Genomic DNA, 25,770 nt, shown 5'->3' on the forward strand with positions numbered 1-25,770 from the left:
TGAAGTACAACACACTTATTTGATTGTGAAACTCACAAGGGGTCTCCTTCGAATGTCATTAGTGTTTTAGATTAGGAGTTACATAATTTATCCAGGCCAGCGGGGACACGTTCCACTTACAGCGTGAGGTTTTGAGTATGATTAAATAAGAGAGGAATAGACTGGGTGGTCCCATAATCAACACAAATATATTCTGGAGGTCACCTAGGAAATCTTCAACCAGTGTGTGCCCAGTGGGATCTTGCTATCTCTGAAGTTCCTTGAAGACTCTAAAGCTCAAAGAGGCAGAACAAAATCTCAACAGCAAATCAAATTGAAAACACAGTTGAAACCGAAAGAAGTGATGTTTTTAACTTGTTTGCTTCAACTATTTGCTCTGATCAGAGATACAATAATTAAGAGAAAAAAGGATAAAAAATATATATTTGGTCTCTCCCTCTCCTCATCCGCCCGGCTTTTTCACCTGCCTGTCTAACTCCCCTCTGAGAGCCTTCCCCTGCAGGGCCCCTCTCAGTGGTGTTTCCAGACCACCCCTGCTCTCAGGGTCACTGGCTGTGTGTGTCGAGGGCCCTGTGTTAACAAAGCAAGTTGGAGCCATTCCCAGGGCTATTCAAAAACTGGAGGGACCATGGCAAACAAGAGAATGCGAGCGTGCGCACACACACACAGAGAGAATAACTAAACAAGGATGTCTTTCTTCTTCTATCCATAACATTGCATTTATTCATAATCATTTACAGCTTGTAATTGTGTGATGCAAGTAAACAATTTGTCCAAACATGTAAAATATGCCAATTGATAGCAGCACGATAAGAGTCATAATCATACATAAAGATCAGCAAAGGTTATGATGTAATAGAGATATCTAGAAAACCTTGAAGTTTGGTAAATATTAAACTGTCTATTTATTTGGACAGTGAAGCTCAAATCTTTAATTTGGCTCTATACTCAAGCATTTTGGATTTGAGAGCAAATGTTTCAAATGAGGCGACGGAACAGAATTGCACCTTTTAATTTGAAGGTATTTTCATACATATCGGTGTTACCGTTTAGAAATGAAAGCACTTTATGCATCTAGTCCCCTCATTTGAAGGCGTCATTAGTACACTGAACAAAAATATTAACGCAACATGTAAAGTGTTGGTCCCATGTTTCATGAGCTGAAATAAAAGATCCCAGAAATGTTCCATATGCACAAAAAGCTTATTTCATTCAGATTTTGTGCACAAATTTGTTTACATCCCTGTTAGTGAACATTTCTCCTTCACCAAGATAATCCATCCACCTGACAGGTGTGGCATTTCAAGAAGCTGATTAAACAGCATGATCATTACATAAGTGCACCTTGTGCTGGGAAGATAATAATGGAGCTGGGGGAGATGGCTTCCGTTTTACGGGCTCCTAACCAATTGTGCTATTGTGTGTGTTTTTTTGCATTATTTGTAACTTATTTGTAAATAATGTTTCTGGCACTGTATAGTACGACAGAAAATAGCATCTGGATATCAGAACAGTGAATTCTCACCTCGTACTGGATGAAGATTTTTTTTCTTTAACGAGTCGGACGCGAAGGATTTACTTCAGACACCGGACAAGGCCCAAATCCTTGTCATTCGCATAAAGAAGAGACGGAGATATAGCGGTTGTAGGTCTGGAGAATCCGACGGTGAGTGAGTAACACGCCTCTACCATCAGTCCTATTAGCCAACATGCAATCACTGGATAATAAACTGAATGAGCTCCGATAAAGACTATCTTACCAACGGGACATTAAAAACTCGAATATCTTATGTTTCACGGAGTCGTGGGTGAACGAAGACATGGATAATATACAGCTGGCTGGGTTTTCCGTGCATCGGCAAGATAGAACAGCTGCCTCCTGTAAGATAAGGGGTGGCGGTCTGTGTCTATTTGTCAATAACACCTGGTGCATGAAATCTAATATTAAGGAAGTCTCGAGGTTTTGCTCGCCTGAGGTAGAGTATCTCATGATAAGCTGTAGACCACACTATTTACAAAGAGAGTTTTCATTTATATTTTTCGTAGCTGTCTATTTATCACCACAAGCCGATGCTGGCACTAAGACCGCACTCAACGAGCTGTATAAGGCATTAAGCAAACAAGAAAATGCTCATCCAGAGGCAGCGCTCCTTTTGCCCGGAGACTTTAATGCAGGAAAACTTAAATCTGTTTTACCTCATTTCTACCAGCATGTTACATGTGCAACCAGAGGGGAAAAAAACTCTAGACCACCTTTACTCCACACACAGAGACGCGTACAAAGCTCTCCCTCGCTCTCCATTTGGCAAATCTGACCATAACGCTATCCTCCTGATTCCTGCTTACAAGTAAAAACTAAAGCAGGAAGTACCAATGACTTTCTCAATACGGAAGTGGTCAGATGATGCAGATGCTAAGCTACAGGACTGTTTTGCTACTGTATCACAGACTGGAATATGTTCCGGGATTCTTCCGATGGCATTGAGGAGTACATCAGTCACTGGCTTCATCAATAAGTACATCGATGACGTTGTCCCCACAGTGAACGTACATACATACCCCAACCAGAAGCCATGGATTACAGGTAACATTTGGACTAAGCTAAAGGGTAGAGCTGCCACTTTCAAGGAGTGGGACTCTAACCCTTATAAGAAATCCCGCTATGCCATCCGAAGAACCATCAAACAGGCAAAGCGTCAATACAGGACAGATTGAATCCTACTGGCAAGATATGCAAACTTAGGGATGACATTCCAGCAACAAATGCTGACACTACACATCCAAGTATATCGGACCAAATTATGATAGACAAGAATTGTACTTTTGAATTCTGTAAAGTCAGTGTGGAAGAGGTGAAAAAATGAGTTGTCTATCAACAATGACAAGCCACCAGGGTCTAACAATCTAGATGGAAAATTACTGTGGGATAATAGCAGACGATATTGCCACTCCTATTTGCCACGTCTTTAATTTAAGCCTACTAGAGAGTGTGCCCTCAGGCCTGGAGGGAAGCTAAAGTCATTCCGCTACCCAAGAATAGTAAAGCCCCCTTTACTGGTTCAAATAGCCGACCAATCAGCCTGTTACCAACCCTTAGTAAACTTCTGGAAAAAATTGTGTTTGACCAGATACAATGCTATTTTACAGTAAACAAATTTACAACAGAATTTCAGCATGCTTATAGGGAAGGACACTCAACAAGCACAGCACTTACAGAAATGACTGATGATTGGCTGAGAGAAATTGATGATTAAATTATTGTGGGGGCTGTCTTGTTAGACTTCAGTGCAGCTTTTGACATTACTGAGCATAGTATGCTGCTGGAAAAACGTATGTGTTATGGCATTACACCCCCTGCTATAATGTGGATAAAGAGTTACTTGTTTAACAGAACACAGAGGGTGTTCTTTAATGGAAGCCTATCAAATATAATCCAGTTAGAATCAAGAATTCCCCAGGGTAGCTGTTTAGGCCCCTTGCTTTTTAAAATTTTTACTAACGACATGCCACTGACTTTGAGTAAAGCCAGAGTTTCTATGTATGCGGATGACTCAACACTATACACGTCAGCTACTACAGCAACTGAAATGACTGCAACTCTCAATAAAGAGCTGCAGTTAGTTTCAGAGTGGGTGGCAAGGAATAAGTTAGCCCTAAATATTTCTTAAAACTTAAAGCATTGTATTTGGAACACTCACTAAACTCTAAACCTCAACTAAATCTTGTAATAAATAATGTGGAAATTGAGCAAGTTGATATGACTAAATTGCTTGGAGTAACATGAGATTCTAAACTGTCATGATCAAAACATATTGATGCAGTAGTAGCTAAGATGGGGAGAAGTCTGTCTATAATAAAGCGATGCTCTGCCTTCTTAACAACACTATCAACAAAGCAGGTCCTACAGTTGTGTGGTCAGGTGCCACAAAAAAGGACGGTACACAGAGAGCTAATATTAATAATATGCATGTCAATCTCTCCTGGCTGAAAGTGGAGGAGAGATTGACTGCATCACTACTTTATTTATGAGAGGCATTGACATGTTGAATGCACCGAGCTGTCTGTCTAAACTACTGGCACACAGCTCAGACACCCATGCATACCCCACAAGACATGCCACAAGAGGCCCAAGCTTCTCTTCACAGTCCCCAAGTCCAGAACAGACTATGGGAGGCACACAGTACTACATAGAGCCATGACTACATGGAACTCTATTCCACATCAAGTAACTGACGCAAGCAGTAAAATTAGATTAAAAAAAACCTGATTAATAAACACCTTATGGAACAGCGGGGACTGTGAAGCAACACAAACATTGGCACAGACACACACTCACACGCACATGCACACACACACACGATAACATACGCACTATACATACACATGGATTTAGTACTGTAGATCTATGGTAGTGGTGGAGTAGGGGCCTGAGGGCACACAGTGTGTTGTGAAATCTGTGAATGTATTGTAATGTTTTAATATTGTATAAACTGCCTTAATTCTGCTGGACCCCAGGAAGAGTAGCTGCTGCTTTGGCAGCAGCTAATGGGGATCCATAATAAATACAAATACTACAGTTCTCCGACACTCGTCGGATGTGGCAGGGGTTGCAATCTATTACGGACTACAAAGGGAAGCACAGCCGTTAGTTGCCCAGTGACACGAGCCTACAAGACGAGCTAAATTACTTCTATGCGCGCTTTGAGGCAAGCAACGCTGAATCATGCATGAGAGCACCAGGTGTTCCGGACGGCTGTGTGATCAACCTCTCCGTAGCTGATGTGAGGAAGACCTTTAAACAGGTCAACATTCACAAGGCCACAGGGCCAGATGGATTACCAGGATGTGTAAGCCAAGCCTGCGCAGACCAACTGGCAAGTGTTTTCACTGACATTTTCAACCTGTCCCTGACCGAGTCTGTAATACCAATATGTTTCAAGCAGACCACCATAGTCCGAGTGCCCAAAAACACCAAGGTAACCTGCCTAAATTACTACAGACCCATAGCACTCACGTCTGTAGTCATGAAGTGCTTTGAAAGGCTGGTCATAGGTCACATTAACACCATTATCACAAATTGCAGTGGGTCCATTATCACTGGACCCACTGCAATTTGCATACCACCCCAACAGCTCCACAGATGACACAATCTCTATTGCACTCCACACTGTCCTTTCCCACCTGGACAAAAGGAACACCTAGGTGAGAATGCTATTCACTGACTACAGCTCAGCATTCAACACCATAGTGCCCTCAAAGCTCACCACTAAGCTAAAGACCCTGGGACCTCCCTCTGAAACTGAATCCTGGACTTCCTGACGGGCCACCCACAGGTGGTAAGGGTAGGTAACAACACATCTGCCACGCTGATCCTCAACAAGGGGGCCCCTCAGGGGTGTGTGCTCAGTCCCCTCCAGAACTCTCAGTTCACATCACTGGGCCCAAGCTTCCTGCCATCCAGGACCTCTTTACCAGGCGGTGTCAGAGGAAGGTCTTAAAAAGGCCAGACACATTTTTACATTTCTGCTACTCTCTGTTTATTATCTATGCATAGTCACTTTACCTCTACATATATGTACATATCAACTCAATTACCTTGACTAACCTATGCCCCCGCACATTGACTCTGTACCGGTACCCCTGTATATAGCCTTGTTACTTTTATTTTATTGTTGCTCTTTAATTAATTTACTATTTTCTTATTTTTTTTCATTTTTGTATTTATTTATTGTTTACTTCAGTTTTTTTTGTTGTAAATAATTTCTTAACACTTATTTTTTCTTAAGAGCATTGTTGGTTAAGGGCTTGTAAGTAAGCATTTCACTGTAAGGTTGTATTCGGCGCATGTGACAAATAACAATTGATTTGAATAAAAGGCCACTCTAAAATGTGCAGTTTTCTCACACAAAACAATGCCACAGATTACTGCAGGAATATCCACCAGAGCTGTTGCCAGAGAAATTCATGTTCATTTCTCTACCATAAGCCGCCTCCAATGTCATTTTAGAGGATTTGGCAGTACGTCCAACCGGCCTCACAACCGCAGACCACGTGTAACCACGCCAGCCCAGGACCTCCACATCCGCCTTCTTCATCTGTGGGATCGTCTGAGACCAGGCACCCGGACACCTGATGAAACTGAGGAGTATTTCTGTCTGTAATAAATTCCTTTTGTAGGGGAAAAAAATCATTCTATGCCTTCCCAGGCCCACCCATGGCTGCCCCCTGCCCAGTTATGTGAAACCCATAGATTAGGGCCTAATTAATGAATTTAAATTGACTAATTTCCTTATATAAACTGTAACTCAGTAAAATCTTTGAAATTGTTGCATGTTGCGTTTAGATTTTTGTTCAGTATATTTTGACAAATTAACTTAGTCAAAACCCACTGGGCAAAAGCTGGCTAAATCAATTTTGTTTCCATGTCATTTCAACCCAAAAAATTCAATGTGATAACATTGAATCAAATGACATGGTGAAATGTCTTGTTGATTTCACATTGGTTGACTTTTCAACCAAATATAAATCAAAACTAGATGTTGAACTGACGTCTGTGCCCAGTGGGAATTTTAGTATTAGGTCCCATATTTCTAGCACGCAATGACTACATCAAGCTTGTGACTCTGCAAACTTGTTGTATGCATTTGCAGTTTGTTTTAGATTATGTTGTGCCCAATAGAAATGAATTGTAAATAATGTATTTTTGGAGTCACTTTTATTGTAAATAAAATATGTTTCTGAGCACTTGTACATTAATTTGGAAGCTACCATGATTACGGATAATCATGAATGAATCGTGAATAATGATGAGTGAGAAAGTTACAGAGTAGAGTTGTACTTTTGACTACTTTAATACACTAACTGAATTTGTCCAAATGCTTATGATACCTTCAAAATGGGGGGACTACATACATAAAGTTCTTTCATTTTTAAACGGTAAAACATACAGTATGTATATGAAATAAAAAGGTGGCATTTTGTTCCATCGCCTCATATAAAACATTTGATCTCAAATGCAAAATGGTGGAGTATAGAACCAAAAGTTTTAGCTTCACTGTCCAAATAAATATGTAGGGGAGTGGAGCCTCATATCTGGCGATTCAGGTATTATCAGAAGTCAGTGCCATAGCGACTATGATAAACGGAGTCAGGACGACAAAGGGTTTTGGCTCCGTATGCTGCAGCCACTTTCTAAAACAACCAGCACTTACTTGGAGGTCTAAACTAGTAGCTAGATACAATAGGAAACATGCCAAAATAACTTGAGTTCAGTTGTTGTAGGAGGCATACCATGCATATCACAACTTAAAAAGTAACACCAAAGTATGTTACCATGGTCATTAGGTGCAGCATATGACTGGCTAGATTGTAAAAATCGGAATTTATAGCAGTTGGAGGAGCCAGTGAAGGTTAGTAGTGTTGATGTCAGTCTGTCAACAGGTGCTGTCCCAAACGCTGCAGGGGAGCCTGACGTACTGTACTGCACCGTACAGCTCCCCTCTCACTGAGGGGCTGGCTGCAGATCTGACTGTCAGCAGAGCTCCAGAGTAAACAGACACAGGCTTACGTAACACCATTCTGGCCTGGCCACGGTCAGCAGACCAGACTGCACTGCAGCACATCCTCTCTCTCTCTCTCTCTGAGTTCGGACAGACTGCACTGCAGCACATCTTACCATATCCCCTCTCTCTCTCTCTCTCTCTCTCTCTCAGAGTCCAAACAGACTGCACAGCAGTACATCTAATCACACCCTCTCTCTCTCTCTGCAACATGTCTATTAATACAGTCCTCTTCTCAACATGTCAGTTATTGAGCCCAAGTTCTTTTCCATCTAATTTAGTAATCACTTGAGCATGCACAGGGTGCACAGGAGGCTGCTGAGTGGAGGATGGCTCATAATAATGGCTGGAACGGAGTGAATAGAATTGTATCAAACACGTGGAAACCATTTATTTGATGTGTTCGATACAATTCCATTTATTCCGTTCCAGCCATTACTATGATTTACTCCTGAGTGGTGCAGCGGTCTAAGGCACTGCATCTCAGTGCTAGAGGCGTCACTACAGACCCTGGTTTGATCCCGGGCTGTATCACAACAGGCCATGATCGGGAGTCCCATAGGGTGGCACACAATTGGCCCAGCATTGTCTGGGTTAGGGGAGGGTTTGGCCATGATTGTAAATAACAATTTGTTCTTAACTGACTTGCCTAGTTAAAAAAAAAAATTGTACCTTTGTTTTTTTAAATGAGCCCATTCTCCTCAATTAAGGTGCCACTAGAAGCTTATCAGTGAGGCAGTCACTTGAGTTCAGCTGTTTTGTATTTGTTTTCCTAAGGTCCCCACCTAAACTGTCTGGAAAGGGATTGATGTTATCTGGTGTAATTCTTTCTCAACCAGCAGGGGGCGCAAGTCAACCAGCAGGGGGCGCAAGTCCGCCTGTGACAGGGTGGATATGTATGGAGTGAGAATATTCTATTTTGATAGATTTGATCTGATGAGTTGATATCCAAAAGTAAACAGAAATTATAGAGCAGTTTAAAAGCTGTAATTAATGTAGTTATATGCAGTTACAATGCCGACAGGTTTAAGTGCTTTAGTATGTGTGAAAGTATCAAGACATTTGATCTAATATGAGATTAATCAAATATAATACTATAATGATATTGTTTAGCGTTATGCATAAATGTAGTGTATGTTAGCCTACAGTAGGACATGTAATGTATAGAACCCCTGTTGGGTACATTATAAATGGGTTAACGGGTATCCAGCGTTTTGTGGAATTCTTAAGGCAGACCTGCACATCATTGGTCCACTGTTATCAAAGAACCAACGTATGTTCTAAATTGTATTATCTATCATTTCACTTTTGAAATCATTTGTACAATGTTGAAGTGAATCAGTGCACCTCTGGGTGCAAATCATAAAGCATTTCTTATTGGGTTTGTGAAGAATCATTAACCGTTATCATTATCCAGTTGATTGCTACATTGTTATTGATGTAATACTGAAATAGAAAAATATATACCCCATGCAGCAATTGGTGTTCCAGCAACTCTACGCTGTATTGTACTGCAAACACTGAAGTATCTTTTAACTAGAATTCCAAATAACATTGGTAATAGTCTGATTGTGAACTTTTCTGTGTTGGTACAGAGATAGTTGGAGCAACACAAGGACTTGGATGGCTACAGCGGTGAGATAATCTCTTTATGAGCAGTCTCAGGTTGTGAATCAAAACGTAACAGTACTCCAAGCGTGTCCAACATCTCAATGACCAGAGCCTGAGAGCCAGTAAAAACAGAGAGCTTTGCTCTGTAGATCTGCTGAAAGGACGACAGATATGGAACTGCACTCTCCAACACTCAGTGTCTCTCCTGATACAAAGTTACAGCTTTCACAATCTTGCAGTAAAAATGAACACAATCTGAAAACTGAGACAGAGACTCAGGGAGGTGACCTCCTCTCCCACTCTGGCTCTCTGTCCTTGCAGAGATTACGTCATCCCTGTCGTACAGTTCATCTTTCCGTAAGTGTGTGTCTTTGAGAACAATATCCCCAAAGTCTGAATAGAATGTCTGTTCCAGAATAGCTTCATAAGCTGGATAAATCTGTATGACACACGCAGCAAACTGTGATCTTCGGAGTACATACAGTAGTCTACAGCTCAGGTGCAGTAGAAAAATGATCTAACACCGACCTTCAGGTTTTACCATACCCTTCCCACTGACATATTAGCCCAAACAGATAGATATATGCTGACCTCAGTTCCTGACCAGCAGTGTATTCTTTCCCCAGTCTCTTCATGTCCTCTTTGGAGGAAGGGCAGAGGAGATTTAACAGTCAGCTTTTGGCTCATGTCACCTCATTAGACAACACTTCCTACATTAAGTAATTCAAATATGGAAAAGTGTAGAAAGATATTCAATATCAATTAAAACACTAACAGAAATTGATGTTATGTTCCAGAAAAAAAGCACTTAATATGAGCAAACTACTGTACAAACCCAGCCTTGTGATCAAGCAAGGCCTGGTTGAGGTCAGAACCTCCTGTGTTACACTACGAAAGACAGTAAAGGGACAGAGGACCGAGGGAGGAGGACTTCTCATGGTCAGGTGTAGAGCTCTTGCCGTCCTCCCTGCAGACAGGTTCCGTTGAGGCCGTTGAGGCGCTGACGGTCCATGATCTGCAGCACGTCATCCAGGATGGAGGGGCCCAGGTCCAGGTGCAGGGAGAGCAGGGAGCCTGCGTTGGACAAGTAGGGACGCTCCTGAACCCGGTCATCCAGATAGGGGTCCTGGATACACACATCCTCGTCTGATGAAAACCTGGGAGAGGGTGGGCAGAACTGGGAAGTCCTGCTGGGGGAGTCCAGGCCTGGGTGATGGGACATCAGGATCTTGTCATCCAGGTGCAGTCGGGGAGGTTTGGGTGGGGGGGCTGCGTTCTGAGGTGGGTGGGGAACAGTGGGGGGTGCAGAGGTGACAGGCAGAGTGATGGCCTGCAACCCTCCAATGACGGGCAGAGAGAGGGCGTTCTTCAGAAGGGGGGAGCTCTCTGAGGAGGCTGTGTGTCCGCTGATGCTGGCAGTACGGCTGAACTGGAAGGGCTCTGCGTACATGGAAGAGCGCTGGGATAGGCTGTCGCCCTGCTGCCCAGGGAGCAGGTGGAACTTCCCCTCCAGGAAGGACAGGTCCCCAAATAGGTCGTCCTCCCCCCCGCCGCTGCCGATGTGGATGGTGTGGCGGAAGTCCCCAAGTGGAGGACTGATCATGTCCGAGGAGAGGATGTCCCGCAGCTTTTCTTTCTTACCCTTCCTGCTCCGCCGCTTCAGGTATATGGGTGCCTTGGTGGACATGTCTGGAGCCCTCCCTGGGCAGCAGAGACTCAACTCCTGCAACAACGTGGGGGGTGGTGGGGGGGAGAGGAGAGGAGGCTGGGAAGAGCTTCTCTCTGAATCAGACAGGAAGAAGGAGAGGGAACCAGGCTGGCTGGCTGAGCTGAGCTGAGCTATTAACAGTCAGGCCTGGTGCTCAGGGAAGACTGCTACTTCTGCAGCCAGCTTTACTGATGAATAGTCCCAAATAAAGTCCACATCACTCTCTTGTAACAGCGCTTCACAGTGAGTAAGAAGTGAGGTTGGCACGACGACTGTTGGAGAGGTTTTTTAGAGAGGTCCGCTCACTGTGTCCACGGTGTCAATCACCTCCCACTGCGGAAACAAGCAGAAGAAAGCCATTAGAATATAAAACTATCATAGAACTGTTGCTCTAAAATGCATGCTATATAAACATGGAGGAGCAATACTCTCATGATATTACATGACGTCTGATGTTCAGAAACTTAATTTGTAAGGAAAATAAACACTCAATTGTAGAAAAACAACCATGACACATAAGAACCCAGAGACCCCTTAGATCTAGTTTGATAGAGTTGAGATGAAAGAAAGTAATTCAATAAATATTTCCATCGTATCATATCAACAACAGGACATGAAATAATCACTCAGTCTATTGTTGTTGGCAATGCAGCATGGGAAAAGGTTCTTATATGGTGAATGCCAGATTGAATGAATCAGGATCCACTGCTGAGGAGTGAAGAGGCGATATGTGAGTGTGAAGGTGTAAATAAGAGAGGACACTTTCAGTAGCATGCCTTGTGGACGAGAGAGAGGTTAGCCTGGTTTAAACCTATTTAGGGAGCTTTAGTGAGGCAGGTGTGTGTCAGGCTGGCAGACAGTAGTTCTGAAGGAGGCAGAGTAAAGTGCTGCTGCTGCTCAGTGAGGGCCTTGGCCAGGCAGAGCAGGAAAACCTGGGTATGAGAGAGAGAGCATGACTTGACATTAACTCATGCTTCTTAGGTTACAGCTATGAGATAGGGATAGCTTTACAGTAGCACCACTGAGTGCACAGGAGGAGCTTGAGCCTCAGGCACTCACAGAATATTTACTTTAATCAGCTACTGTGCACATAGATCACTCAATAACAAAAACAAAACAGCGTCTCCCTTCTACCAGCATACGAAACACAATACCTGACCTCAACTTGTATGTCAAGTAAACAATGGTACTACTGAATAAAAGCCCCCAAAGGGTACCAGAAGTAACAATATGATGTCACATGATGTCACGGCTGTAGAGCGAGAGAAACTGGTCGAACCAACTTGATCGAAGCTCTGCTGAACCAGAACAGAGTGCATTCTGGGTGGTGACAGATAGCACAGACACACATTGTTAACTAACAGAGAGAATGAGAGTGAGTTTATTTTCCCTTTGTACTTAAACTATTTGCACATTGTTAAAACACAGTACATACAGTTGAAGTTGGAAGTTTACATACACTTATGTTGGAGTCATTAACACTAGTTTTTCAACCACTCCACAAATGTATTATTAACAAACTATAGTTTTGGGTAAGTCGGTTAGGACATCTACTTTGTGCATGACACAAGTAATTTGTCCAACAATTGTTTACAGACAGATTATTTCACTTATAATTCACTGTATCAAAATTCCAGTGGGTCAGAAGTTTACATTCACTAAGTTGACTGTTCCTTTAAACAGTTTGGAAAATTCCAGAAAATTATGTCATGGCTTTAGAAGCTTCTGATAGGCTAATTGACACAATTTGAGTCAATTGGAGGTGTACCTGTGAATGTATTTCAAGGCCTACCTTCAAACTCTGTGCCTCTTTGCTTGACATCATGGGAAAATCAAAAGAAATCAGCCAAGACCTCAGAAGAAATATTATAGACCTCCAAAAGTCTGGTTCATCCTTCGGATGTCAGGTCCTGACCATAGTAAGAGGTTATTTTCAATGGTAGAGTAGGTCAGGGCGTGACAGGGGGTGTTTTGTGTTTTTCTATGTTTTGTATTTCTATGTTTAAGTTCTAGTTTTTCTATTTCTATGTTGTTTTTTGGGGTTGATCTCCAATTGGAGGCAGCTGGTCCTCGTCTCTAATTGGAGATCATATTTAAGTAGGGGCTTTTCTTCCTGGGTTTTGTGGGTTATTATATTTTGTGTAGTGTTTGTTTCTCTCTGCGTCACGGTTTGTTGTTTTGTCTATTCAGTTATTTATGTATTGCAAAATTGCACGGATTAAATAAAATGTGGAACTACAACCACGCTGCACTTTGATCTACTCCTTTCGACAGCCGTGACATGGGAGCAATTTCCGAACGCCTGAAGGTACCACGTTCATCTGTACAAACAATAGTACGCAAGTATAAACACCATGGGACCACGCAGCCGTCATACCACTCAGGAAGGAGGCGCGTTCTGTCTCCTAGAGATGAACGGACTTTGATGTGAAAAGTGCAAATCAATCCCAGAACAACAGCAAAGTACCTTGTGAAGATGCTGGAGGAAACAGGTACAAAAGTATCTATATCTGTAACGCCTTGGCCATATAGGGGTTTTTTGTTCTTTATTTTGGTTAGGCCAGGGTGTTACATTGGGTGGGCGTTCTATGTTCTGTTTCTATGTTTTTGTATTTCTTTGTTTTGGGCCGTGTGTGGCTCCCAATCAGGCACAGCTGAAGTTTGTTGTTGTTGATTGGGAGTCACACATAAGTGCATGTTTTTCCGTTGGAGTTTTGTGCGTAATTGTTTCTGTCATTGTGTTTCACCTGGCAGGACTGTTTGACTGTCAGTTTCTTGTTTTGTTTTTGTATAATGTTCTTTCTCAATTAAATATGACGAACACTAACTCCGCTGCGTTTTGGTCCACTCTCTCTTCAGACAGCCGTTACAGAATTACCCACCACAAAAGGACCAAGCAGCGGAGGAAGGAGCAGCACCAGGAGAGCAGCATGATGGACTCATGGACATGGGAACAGATACTGGACGGAGAGGGACCATGGACTCAGGCTGGGGAGTATTGCCTCCCGCAGTGGGAGATCGAAGCGGCGAGAGCGGAGAGGCGATGGTATGAGGAGTGAGAGCGCAACAGGCACGAGAGGCAGCCCCAAGATTTTTTTTTGGGGGGGGCACACGGGACAGTCGGCGGTGCCGAGGTCGGAACCAGAGCCAGTCGGGTTGACGTTGGAGGTGAGCGAAGGGTGGAAAGCAGAGACAGTGAAGGAGTTGATAGGGAGATTGGAGGAGAGAGAGATGAGAGACCTGCTGGTTTGGTGCATAAGGCACGGCATTCGCCCTACGGAGCGTGTCAGTGAATTGATGTCACCTGAGTCAGTTCTCCATACTCGTCCTGAGGTGCGTGCTGGCCGTCTGTTGAAGACTGTGCCTGCGCCCAGAAACAGGCCTCCTGCATGTCTTCCCAGCCCTGCACGTCCTGTGCCTACGCCCAGAAACAGGCCTCCTGCATGTCTTCCCAGCCCTGCACGTCCTGTGCCTACGCCCAGAACCAGGCCTCCTGCAAGTCTTCCCATCCTGGTCAGTCCTGTGCCTCCTCCTAGGACCAGTCCACCAGTGGGTCTCCCCATCCTGGTCTGTCCTGTGCCTGCTCCACGGACCAGGCCTCCATTGGGTCTCCCCATCCTGGTTAAGCCTGTGCCTCCTCCTCGGACCAGGCCTCCAGTGTGTCTCCCCATCCTGGTGCGTCCTGTGCCACCTCCCAGGACTAGACCTCCAGTGGGTCTCGCCTGTCCGGATCTGCCAGAGTGGCCCGCCTGTCCGGATCTGCCAGAATGGCCCGCCTGTCCGGATCTGCCAGAGTGGCCCGCCTGTCCGGATCTGCCAGAGTGGCCCGCCTGTCCCGATCTGCCAGAGTGGCCCGCCTGTCCCGATCTGCCAGAGTGGCCCGCCTGTCCCGATCTGCCAGAGTGGCCCGCCTGTCCGGATCTGCCAGAGTGGCCCGCCTGTCCGGATCTGCCAGAGTGGCCCGCCGTGCCGGATCTGCCATCGCCGCCCGCCAGTCCGGATCTGCCATCGCCGCCCGCCAGCCGGGCGCAGCCAGGGTCATCCGCCAGTCGGGCGCAGCAAGGGTCGCCCGCCAGCCGGGCACAGCCATCCCCACCCGCCAGCCGGGCGCAGCCAGGGTCGTCCGCCAGCCGGGCGCAACAAGGGTCGCCCGCCAGCCAGGCAAAGTCAGGGTCGCCCACCAGACCTTCGGCGTGGCCAGGTGCACCACCTAAGAGGGCGACGCCAAGGGTGGGGCAGAGGCCACGTCCCGCACCTGAGCCGCCGCCATAAGAAGGCCCACCCAGACCCTCCCCTTCAGTGTCAGGTTTTGCGGCCGGAGTCCGCACCTTGGGGGGGAGGGGGGGGTACTGTAACGCCCTGGCCATAGAGGGGGTTTTTGTTCTTTATTTTGGATAGGCCAGGGTGTTACATTGGGTGGGCGTTCTATGTTCTGTTTCTATGTTTTTGTATTTCTTTGTTTTGGGCCGTGTGTGGCTCCCAATCAGGCACAGCTGAAGTTCGTTGTTGTTGATTGGGAGTCACACATAAGTGCATGTTTTTCCGTTGGGGTTTTGTGGGTAATTGTTTCTGTCATTGTGTTTCACCTGGCAGGACTGTTTGGCTGTCAGTTTCTTGTTTTGTATAGTGTTCTTTCTCAATTAAATATGACGAACACTAACTCCGCTGCGTTTTGGTCCACTCTCTCTTCAGACAGCCGTTACAATATCCACAGTAAAACGAGTCCTATATCGACATAACCTGAAAGGCAGCTCTGCAAATAAGAAGCCACTGCTCCAAAACTGCCAGACTACGGTTTGCAACTGCACATGGGGACAAAGATTGTACTTTTTGGAGAAATGTCCTCTGGTCTGATGAAACAAAAATAGAACTGTTTGACCATAATGACCATTGTTATGTTTGGAGGAAAAAGGGGGAGACTTGCAAGCCGAAGAACCCCATCCCAACCGTGAAGCACGGGGGTGGCAGCATCATGTTGTGGGGGTGCTTTGCTGCAGGAGGGACTGTTGCACTTCACAAAGTAGATGGCATCATGAGGAAGGACAATTATGTGGACATATTGAAGCAACATCTCAAGACATCAGTCAGGAAGTTAAAGCTTGGTCGCAAATGGGTCTTTCAAATGGACAATGACCCCAAGCATACTTCCAAAGTTGTGCCAAAATGGCTTAAGGACAACAAAGTCAAGGTATTGGAGTGGCCATCACAAATCCCTAACCTCAATCCTATAGAAAATGTGTGGACAGAACTGAAAAAGCGTGTGCGATCAAGGAGGCCTACAAACCTGACTCAGTTACACCAGCTCTGTCAGGAGGAATGGGCCAAAATTCACCCAATTTATTGTGGGAAGCTTGTAGAAGGCTACCCGAAACGTTTGACCCAAGTTAAACAATTTAAAGGCAATGCTACCAAATACTAATTGAGTGTATGTAAACTTCTGACCCACTGGGAATGTGATGAAAGAAATAAAAGCTGAAATAAATCACTCTCTACTATTATTCTGACATTTCACATTCTTAAAATAAAGTAGTGATCCTAACTGACCTAAGACAGGGAATTTTTACTAGGATTAAATGTCAGGAATTGTGAAAAACTGAGTTTAAATGTATTTGGCTAAGGTGTATGTAAACTTCCGACTTCAACTGTAGCTAATAATATAACATTTAAAAAGCCTTTATTACTTTGCGATAGACAGAAGGTAGCAGTGCTAACTGAATCACTGGTCTGTGGAGATAATGACAGACAGAGAGAGAAGTGCCTCATCTCTAGCTGCATTCTGTTTGGCCACAGTGAAGGAGTCTCTCTCAGACATGCCATTGGGGACCCAGACTGTGTACGTGAATACTTTGCAATGGTCTAAAGCACACAATCTATCTGTTTCATTCAAACGAGCAGGGTAGAAGACCCATCAGGATGATTAGAATTGAATAATACATTAGGATACTTCACTGAAAAGGTTTGGACAAAACAACATTGTAATGAGATTCTAGCCTTGTCGCAGATCCCTTGTCTTGTTCGTATGGAAAAGCTATACATCTGCTGACCAGACTAATGAAATTCCTTTGCCTCCATAAAATGTATTTGTCAGAGTTAATGATCACTCTAATCAAAGGTCAATAGTATTCAAACCTGGTAACAATGGGTTTGAAAAGACTTATACACATACTGTGTTTAAATATCATGTATGTTTAACACAATAAAACACACTCCCTTTCACATAGGCCTACTCACTCAAACACTCAGAGTGAGCACTTCTCTTGCACATACTGTAGTAAGCAGTTTCCAAGGCCTGTCAGGCACATTTGAAAGAATGCTTCAGTGCTTTGTCAACATAAAGCAGCCAAGATCTTGGCAGACCTGTGGGATTAAAGACTGGTTGTGGTCACATGATATTAATAATGGCTTTTTTTTTGCACCGGTTCAGGAACAAAGACAGACGACTACTCAAGTGCAACCGTCTCGGAGGCCAAGGTGACCACCAGGGTTGAAATTATAAACCCCAGCCGCAGATACAGCCACTGGCACAGCCCAGCCAAGAGCCAAAGCTGAGGGACATCTTACCTGAGCCGTTACTTCAGACACATTGGCCATCTGAGTTGTGTGTGACACCACTGCTCCCCTTATCCAAGGTGATGAAGGAGCCAATGTTGTGGAGACAGTCTTGTGACATGCCCTGCTTTTCTCCGAAAAGCAACCAGAACTTGACCATCAAGGAACCACAGCAAGAAGCCACAGCAAGAAGCCACAGCAAAGAGCCACAGCAAAGAGCCATAGTGGAATAAATACAATGCAGACAAACGCGGGGTTTCCATTCCAGACATTACAATGAGTGCGTCCTCCTATAACTCTTCCTCACCAGCCGCCACATAGCTCTTTGTTTCCAGACATTTTATCATGCATGGTATTTTCCTATTTTTAGTCATTCAGTTCCAGTTTTCACAAAAAGTGGGGAAAACACAGGCAGAATAAGATTGAACTGAGAACCTCACTGAAGCACTTTCAACACAATTTCAAGGAGGTAAAAAAATATATATAATACACTGGAAAAATAAAGATAGGATTCTGAAGGGTCTGTTTTGACATGCCCTTTTTATATTTGTACAGCTTCCAAAAATGTACAGCTTCTTGTGTGTCAACGTTTCCAACAAGCAAGACGAGAGCTGAATCCATGAAATGACCAGGCTTTGTAAGCCAGCTCTTAACTGCCACAGCTGAGATAGAACAATGCTTGGTGAAGCCCTTGAAAAGCTTGTTCATTTGTTAGATATTGTATGGGACATACTGTCACAACATGTTTGTCCCAGGCTGCCATTGACAGAAATCACACAAAGAGAACTCTCAGAGGTCTAAGGAGGACATTGTTCACCCAGAACATACTGTTGACTGCAACCGAGTGCTTTTTTGAACAATGCTCGCAGTGTCACCATTCAAATGACTCTGTCACAGGAGGCCAGTGAGAGACAACAGGCCTCAACGGCTGAAGGGATGATCATGTCATTCAGAGTTTGAAAGAATTTCACTGCTGCAGGGCTGGAGAATTATGGTCTGTTTGAAAGAAGTCAGGTGGTAGAAAAAAAAACATCCCTCACAAGCCACACCTGAAAGTGATTAGGAGATCTGGAGCTGAACGTTTTTTGGATGGTATTTTAGATTCCTTTCTCATGATACAAACAGAACCAGACAGACAATTCTTTCAAAAATCCTTACCTATTAAGGATCATTTGGGAATGCTCAGCTAGGGTAGGAAAGGGTTGTGAATGTGGGATGTTTGGTCAACAATAATAGAACAGTATAATTTGCATAAACATATCAACTAATGAATTTGAGGATTGTAGCGCACTACCCCAAATCCACCTCTGTCCCAAGAAGAGGACACGTTTCTATCAACACATACTTCGTCAACAAATACAGGACAAATGAAGAGTAAATTCAGATGAGCAGAAGGGAACAGGTCATTCCCAATGATGATGAATATTTTTTTATATTGTTAGAAATGTTCCCTAGTATCTAGAATATCATTTAAGAGGTGTGCTGCAAAAGGGTTGACTAATGGGCTAACATAAATATGGAATCCTCAAAATAAGATGAGTCCAATTTGGTCACATTAAACATTGTCTGTAAAACTCTGACGTTTGATGAGGCAGATAATGTCGGAGGACGGTTTTCCTCAGTACCTCTCCTATTCATCTATTTCTAGGATACCTAGGTTATATTTTATATAATGTCTACTCGTTACACGCATCTTAGCTGCTGTACGCAGCATTCAAGAAGGTAGAATAGATTAGATCTGCTTACCTCACCGATGCCAGTTGTCCGAAATGACAGCCCTGACTTTTACCAATAAGACCGGTCTCCTCTGCGCCCTGCATAGAGCGGGGGTCGGATATTTGAGTGTGCGTAAATAATGTCAGAAGTCCCTGTGCTTGGCGAGCGTAGGTGCTTTCACCGGACAAATAACCGCTTCTTCATATGATGTCATGGTCCATAGGCTGCTAAAGCAACGATGTGCTGATATCGTAGAATCAGAGATGCGCTATACCTCTTATCCCTAATTATCGCTTTCTCACTTTGCTGTTGAGTGCGCGCTTAAATAATGCTGAATAGCTGGAAACTCTGTCACTGGATTTCGCGCAGAACCCTTTTGATGGCCTATTCCTCAGGGTCCCACAGTGCGCATATCACCTTAACAAACTCCCGATGGTAAAACAAATAAAACGACAGTTCTCCTCAGTGAACATTCCATGAAAGAGCTGTAATCCAGGGCGGGCTTCTGCTCCGGTGGACAATATGTCTTCCTCGTTCCTACAAATTCCAACACATCATGCGCTTCCGTCGCTGTTCAGATGTGCGCGCACACTGACTCACAGTTACACCCGGTGTTTGTCAGTGGAATCACACACCTCTTTTTGACACAGGGGAGTTGGCTGTGGAGAGCTATTCATTAGCACATATTTGTTTATTTGGAATCTCCAATCAATCATTTGGAACAATTGAAATAGTGCAGTCATAATCTCACGTGAAATGTTTATTTTGGACTCTTTAATGTGCCTATTATAGAAGATAAGATCGAGAGGAGTGAGTCGAACCATACGAATAGACCTGTAAGGAAGGAGAGCAAAAAGGGCTAACTAATGCTACTGTGTGCCTGGTGCCCAAATCTGTGCCAAACGTGCATGGCACATTTGGCGGGAAGGAAACCGTTATAGCTGTTCCATTCTGATAACCTGAAACCAACGAAAGACTACAATGCAACCTCCACAACGGGCATCAGTCCATGCTGTGTCATTTTGAAATCTTCTGTGGTCAGTTGCTATTTCCTTAAACGTACCTTATAAAGGTAATATTAAGTCCCACAGGTCTATAATATTCACATGTATTTGATTTTGAAGCTAATTATGTTAACATAGGTATGTGTAAGAAAGCAACCTGCTTCCTCTGAATCCAATGTAGACCTATGCAACCCAAAGTTTGAGCTAGTCTACAATCAATAGAGCACATTTTACACTTGTCACTCAGGGATAGGCCTATGTGCTATCACCTACATGAGACAGTTAAACCAAACCAAATAATTGTATTTGACACATGCTTTGTAAACAAGGGGTGTAGAATAACAGTGAAATGCTTACTTACTGCCCTTCCCGACAATCCAGATAGAAAAATAGAGCAATTATAACACGAGGAATAAATACACAATGAGTAATAGTAACTTGGCTATACACACGGCAGTACCGAATCGATGTGCGAGGTACGAGGAAATTGAGGTAGAAATATACAGTGCATTCGGATAGTATTCAGACACTTCAACTTTTTTCACATTTTGTGATGTTACAGCCTTATTCCAACATGGATTTAAAAAACAATATTTTTTCTTTAATCAATCTATACACAATACCCCATAACTACAAAGCAAGAACAGGTTTTAAATAATAATAATAATAATAATAATAATAATAAATAAAAAACTTAAATATCACATTAAATAAGTGTTCAGACCCTTTACTCAGTACTTTGCTGAAGCACCTTTGGCAGTGATTGGCACACCTGTATTTGGGGAATTTATCCATTCTTTTCTGCAGATCCTCTCAAGCTCTGTCAGGTTGGATGGAGAGCATCGCTGCACAGCTATTTTCAGGTCTCTCCAGAGATGTTCGATCGGGTTCAATGTTCGATCAGGCTCTGGCTGGCCCACTCAAGGACATTCAGAGACTTGTCCCAAAGCCACTCCTGTGTTGTCTTGGTTGTGTGCTTAGGGTCATTGTCCTGTTGGAAGAACCTTCACCCCCAGTCTGAGGTCCTGAACGCTCTGGAGCAGGTTTTCATCAAGGATCTCTGTGTACTTTGCTCCGTTCATCTTTCCCTCGATCCTGACTAGTCTCCAAGTCCCTGCCGCTGAAAAACATCCCCACAGCATGATGCTGCCACCACCGTGCTTCACCGTAGGGATGGTGCCAGGTTTCCTCCAGACGTGACGCTTGGCATTCAGGCCAAAGAGTTCAATCTTGGTTTCATCAGACCAGAGAATCTTGTTTCTCATGGTCTGATAGTCTTTTGGTGCCTTTTGGAAAACTCCAAGCTGGCTGTGATGTGCCTTTTACTGAGGAGTGGCTTCCGTCTGGCTACTCTACCATAGATGGTCTCCACAGAGGAACTCTGGAGCTCTGTCAGAGTGACCATTGGGTTCTTGGTCACCTCCCTGACCAAAGCCCTTCTACCCTGATTGCTCAGTTTGGCCGGGTGGCCAGTTCTAGGAAGAGTCTTGGTGGTTCCAAACTTCTTCCATTTAAGAATGATGGAGACCACTGTGTTCTTGGGGACCTTCAATGCTGCAGAAATGTTTTGGTACCCTTCCCCAGGTCTGTGCCTCGACATAATCCTGTCTCGGAGCTCAAAGGACAATTCCTACGACCTCATGGCTTGGTTTTTGCTATAACATGCACTGTCAACTGTGGGTCCTTATTTATATCGACAGGTGTGTGCCTTTCCAAATCATGTCCAATCAATTGAATTTACCACAGGTGGACTCCAATCAAGTTGTAGAAACATCTCAAGGATGATCAATGGAAACAGGATGCACCTGAGCTCAATTTCGAGTCTCATAGCAAAGGGTCTGAATACTTCTGTAAATAATGTATTTCAGTTTATTTTTATATATTTTAATTTGCAACAATTTCTAAAAACCTGTTTTCGCTTTGTCATTATGGGGTATTGTATGTAGATTGATGAGGAAAATTAATTATTTCATATATTTTAGAATTAGGCTGTAACATAACAAAATGTGAAAAAAGTCAAAGGGTCTTAATACTTTCTGAATGCTCTGTACATACAGTATAGGTAGGGGTAAAGTAACTAGGCAACAGGATAGATAATAAACAGCATATGTGATGAGTCAAAAGAGTTAGTGCAAAAAGGGTCAATGCAAATAGCCCAGGTAGCTGTTTGGTTAACTATTACCAGTCTTATGGCTTGGGGGTAGAAGCTGTTCAGGGTCCTGTTGGTTCCAGCCTGTGGGTGGATCGGTACTGCTTGGCATGTGGTAGCAGAGAGAACAGTCTATAACTTGAGTGGTTAGAGTCTGACAATTTTTAGAGCCTTCCGCTGTGCCTTGTTTAGAGGTCCTGGATGGCAGGGAGCTCTGCCCCAGTGATATACTGGGCCATACGTACTACCCTCTGTAGCGCCTTGTGGTCAGATGCCTAGCAGTTGCCATACCAAGCTGTGATGCAGCCAGTCAAGCTGCTCTCAGTGGTGCAGCTGTAGACTTTTTGATGATCCAAGGGCCCGTGCCAAATCTTTTCAGCCTCCTGAGGGGGAAGAGGCATTGTCGTACCTTCTTCACGACTCTGTTGGGGTGTTTGGGCCATGTTATTTCCTTAGTGATATGGACGCAGAGGAACTTGAATCTCTCGACCACTACAGCCCCATCGATGTGGATGGGGGCGTTCTCAGCCCTCCATTTCCTGTAGTTCACGATCAGCTCCTTTGTCTTGGTGACGTTGAGGGAGAGGTTGTTGTCTTGGCACCACACTACCAGGTCACTGACCTCCTCCCTATAGGCTGTCTCATCGTCAGCATTGACCAGCCCTACCACCATTGTCTCGTCAGAAAACTTAATGATTGTGTTTAAGTCGTGCGTGGCCAAGCAGTCATGGGTGAACAGAGAGTACAGAAGGGGACTATGCACACAACATTGAGGGGCCCCCGTGTTAAGGGTCAGTGTGGAGGATTTGTTGTTCCCTACCCTCGTCACCAGGGGGCAGCCCATCAGGGAGTCCAGGATCCAGTTGCAGAGGGAGTTGTTCAGTGCCAGGGAGTTGTTCAGTGCCAGGGTCCTGAGCTTAGTGATGAGCTTGGAGGGTACTATGGTGTTGAACGCTGAGCTGTAGTCAATGAACAGCATTCTCACATAGATGTTCCTCTTGTCCAGGTGGGAAAGGGAAGTGTGGAGTGCAATAGAGGTTGCGTCATCTGTGGATCTTTCTTGTGCATGTTAACCTGTTTAAAGGTCTTACTCACATCAGCTACGGAGAGGCAGCTTTAGCCTTTAGCTCAGGGAGGATGTTGCTTGTAAGAGCTTCTGGTTGGAATATGTACGTGGTCACTGTAGGGACAATGTCTTCGATGCACTTATTATTGAAGCCGGTGACTGATGTGGTAAACTCCTCAATGTTATCAGATGAATCCCGGAACATATTCCAGTCTGCGCTAGTGAAACAGTCCTGTAGTTTAGCATTCGCTTCATCAAACCACTTCTGTATTGAGTGTGTCACAGGTACTTCCTGTTTGAGTTTTTGCTTGTAAGAAGGAATCAGGAGGATAGAGTTATGATCAGATTTGCCAAAGGGAGGGCAAGGGAGTATGCATTTCTGTGTGTGATCTAGGTGATCTAGAATTTTGTTCCCTCTAGTTGCACAGGTGACATGCTGGTAAAATGGATTTCAGTTTCCCTGCATTAAAATCACCGGCCACGACAAGTGCCGCCTCGGGGTGTGCATTTTCTTGTTTGCTTATGGCCCTATACAGCTCATTGAGTGCGGTCTTAGTGCCAGTATAGACAGCTATGAAAAATATAGATGAAAACTCTCTTTGTAAATAGTATGGTCTGCAGCTTATCATGAGGTATTCTATCTCAGACAAGCAAAAACTAGAGACTTTCTTAGCGTTTGAGATCGTGCACCAGTTGTTAAAAAACTTCTTCCGGATCTGTGTCCCTTTCACGGGATGGTTGAGCTAACATAGGCTAATGCGATTAGCATGAGGTTGTATGTAACAAGAACATTTCCCAGGACATAGACATATCTGATATTGGCATAAAGCTAAAATTCTTGTTAATCTAACTGCACTGTCCAATTTACAGTAGCTATTACAGTGAAAGAATACCAAGCTATTGTTTGAGGAGAGTGCACAATTTTGAACATGAAAAGTTATAAATAAACAAATCAGGCACATTTTGGGAGTCTTGATACTAAATTTTGAACAGAAATGCAATGGTTCATTGGATCAGTCTAAAACTTTCCACATACACTGATGCCATCTAGTGGGCAAAATCTAAATTGCACCTGGGCTGGAATAATACATTATGGCCTTTCTCTTGCATTTCAAAGATGATGGTACAAAAACAAACAAAAGAACGGTTGTTTTTTCTTTGTATTATCTTTTACCAGATCTATTGTGTATTATTCTACTACATTCCTTTCACATTTCCATAAATTTCAAAGTGTTTCCTTTGAAATTGTACCAAGAATATGCATATCCTTGCTCCAGGGCCTGAGATACAGGCAGTTAGATTTAGGCAAAAATGGAAAAAAAGGGGCTAATCCTTAAGCGGTTTTAACAAAGACACACCCCTCCCCCCTCATCTTACTCAAGGCTGCTGACCGGTCTTGACAATACATTGAAAAACCCAGCGAGACGTATATGATCAATGTCCTTGTTCAGCCACGACTCTGTGAAACAGAATATTACAGTTCTTCAGGTCCCGTTGATATGATAGTTTCGATAGAGCTCAAAACATTAGCCATGATTTACGATAAGTGATTACCACTATGTGCTCTTTTAGCAACGGCAGCAAACACGTGGTGAACATAAGAGAGGCATAGTACAATGATGGCAGCATTTAAAAAATGCAACAACCCTCCTCTGATAGCTATTTGGGCATTGATTCAACGAACATGTCATAACGTCTGTTTTTAATGACATCTGAACTCCAACCAAAGCATGTGCAGGCAATTTTTTAAAGGATTTCATAACCTGTAAAAACAAAGCTGTTCATACAATCTGAGTGTAGCCTACACATGGTTGGGTTGAAGCCGATTTTGAGTAGAGAGCTACTAACAAGGCTGTAGAGGGAACAGTTCTGGTCCGGATAAGGGCAGACTAACTATTGTATTTCCCCTTCCTCCTTTCCATACAGCCCAAAATACAGCCCAGATGTTAGGGAATGTTTGTTTCACCAACCTGTGTTCATGCTGTAGCCTGAGCTTTAGTCCTTTCAGGATCTGTTCTTTTAGTTTCTTTCCCACCAGGTCCTTGGATTGGTAAACCGAAAAAAGACATGTGTACTTTCAGCTCTCCAGTGTTCAGACTGTTCATCACCCCTCCCAGTGCTTGCCTTGCTGTCATGCATAATGCATAAGAGCTTAAGCAAGAAAAAAAGTACTTTCAATTGTTGGGAAAGGGCTCGTAAGTAAGCATTTCACGATAAAGTCTACTTCTGTTGTATTCGGCGCATGTGACAAATACAATTTAATTTGAAAGTCATGCAAACACAAACCCACAGATTTTTGCTTACTAGAGAAAGTATGAGTGATTATGAAACCATTTCAATCAAAACAGTTAACTAGGTTTCTGGAAAATTAAAACACATTTTATAAATCAATTTACACTCAAGAAAAC

General features: G+C 43.8%; 1 protein-coding gene across 2 annotated transcripts; it reads right to left on the reverse strand.

Moving 5' to 3' along the window:
* Positions 1 to 693: 693 nt before the first annotated feature.
* LOC106563449 (cdc42 effector protein 2) lies at positions 694 to 25,639 on the reverse strand. 2 transcript variants are annotated; one of them, XM_014129040.3, is made up of 2 exons: positions 25,333 to 25,639; positions 694 to 11,211 (listed from the first exon to the last, which is right to left on the reverse strand). In XM_014129040.3, the coding sequence occupies exon 2, from the start codon at positions 10,855 to 10,857 to the stop codon at positions 10,111 to 10,113; it is 747 nt and encodes a 248-aa protein (XP_013984515.1). In that variant the 5' UTR covers positions 10,858 to 11,211; positions 25,333 to 25,639; the 3' UTR covers positions 694 to 10,110. The 2 variants fall into 2 exon arrangements, with proteins under 2 accessions (XP_013984515.1, XP_013984514.1); XM_014129039.3 differs by lacking the exon at positions 25,333 to 25,639 and adding an exon at positions 19,174 to 19,739.
* Between the last annotated feature and the right edge of the window lie 131 nt (positions 25,640 to 25,770).

Source organism: Salmo salar, chromosome 11 (genome assembly GCF_965601325.2).
Source record: "Salmo salar chromosome 11, fSalSal1, whole genome shotgun sequence".
NCBI classification, from domain to species: domain Eukaryota; kingdom Metazoa; phylum Chordata; class Actinopteri; order Salmoniformes; family Salmonidae; genus Salmo; species Salmo salar.

Excerpts from the sequence above, each read along its gene's own strand:
- LOC106563449 (XM_014129040.3), bottom strand. The coding sequence starts at position 10,857 with ATGTCCACCAAGGCACCCATATACCTGAAGCGGCGGAGCAGGAAGGGT.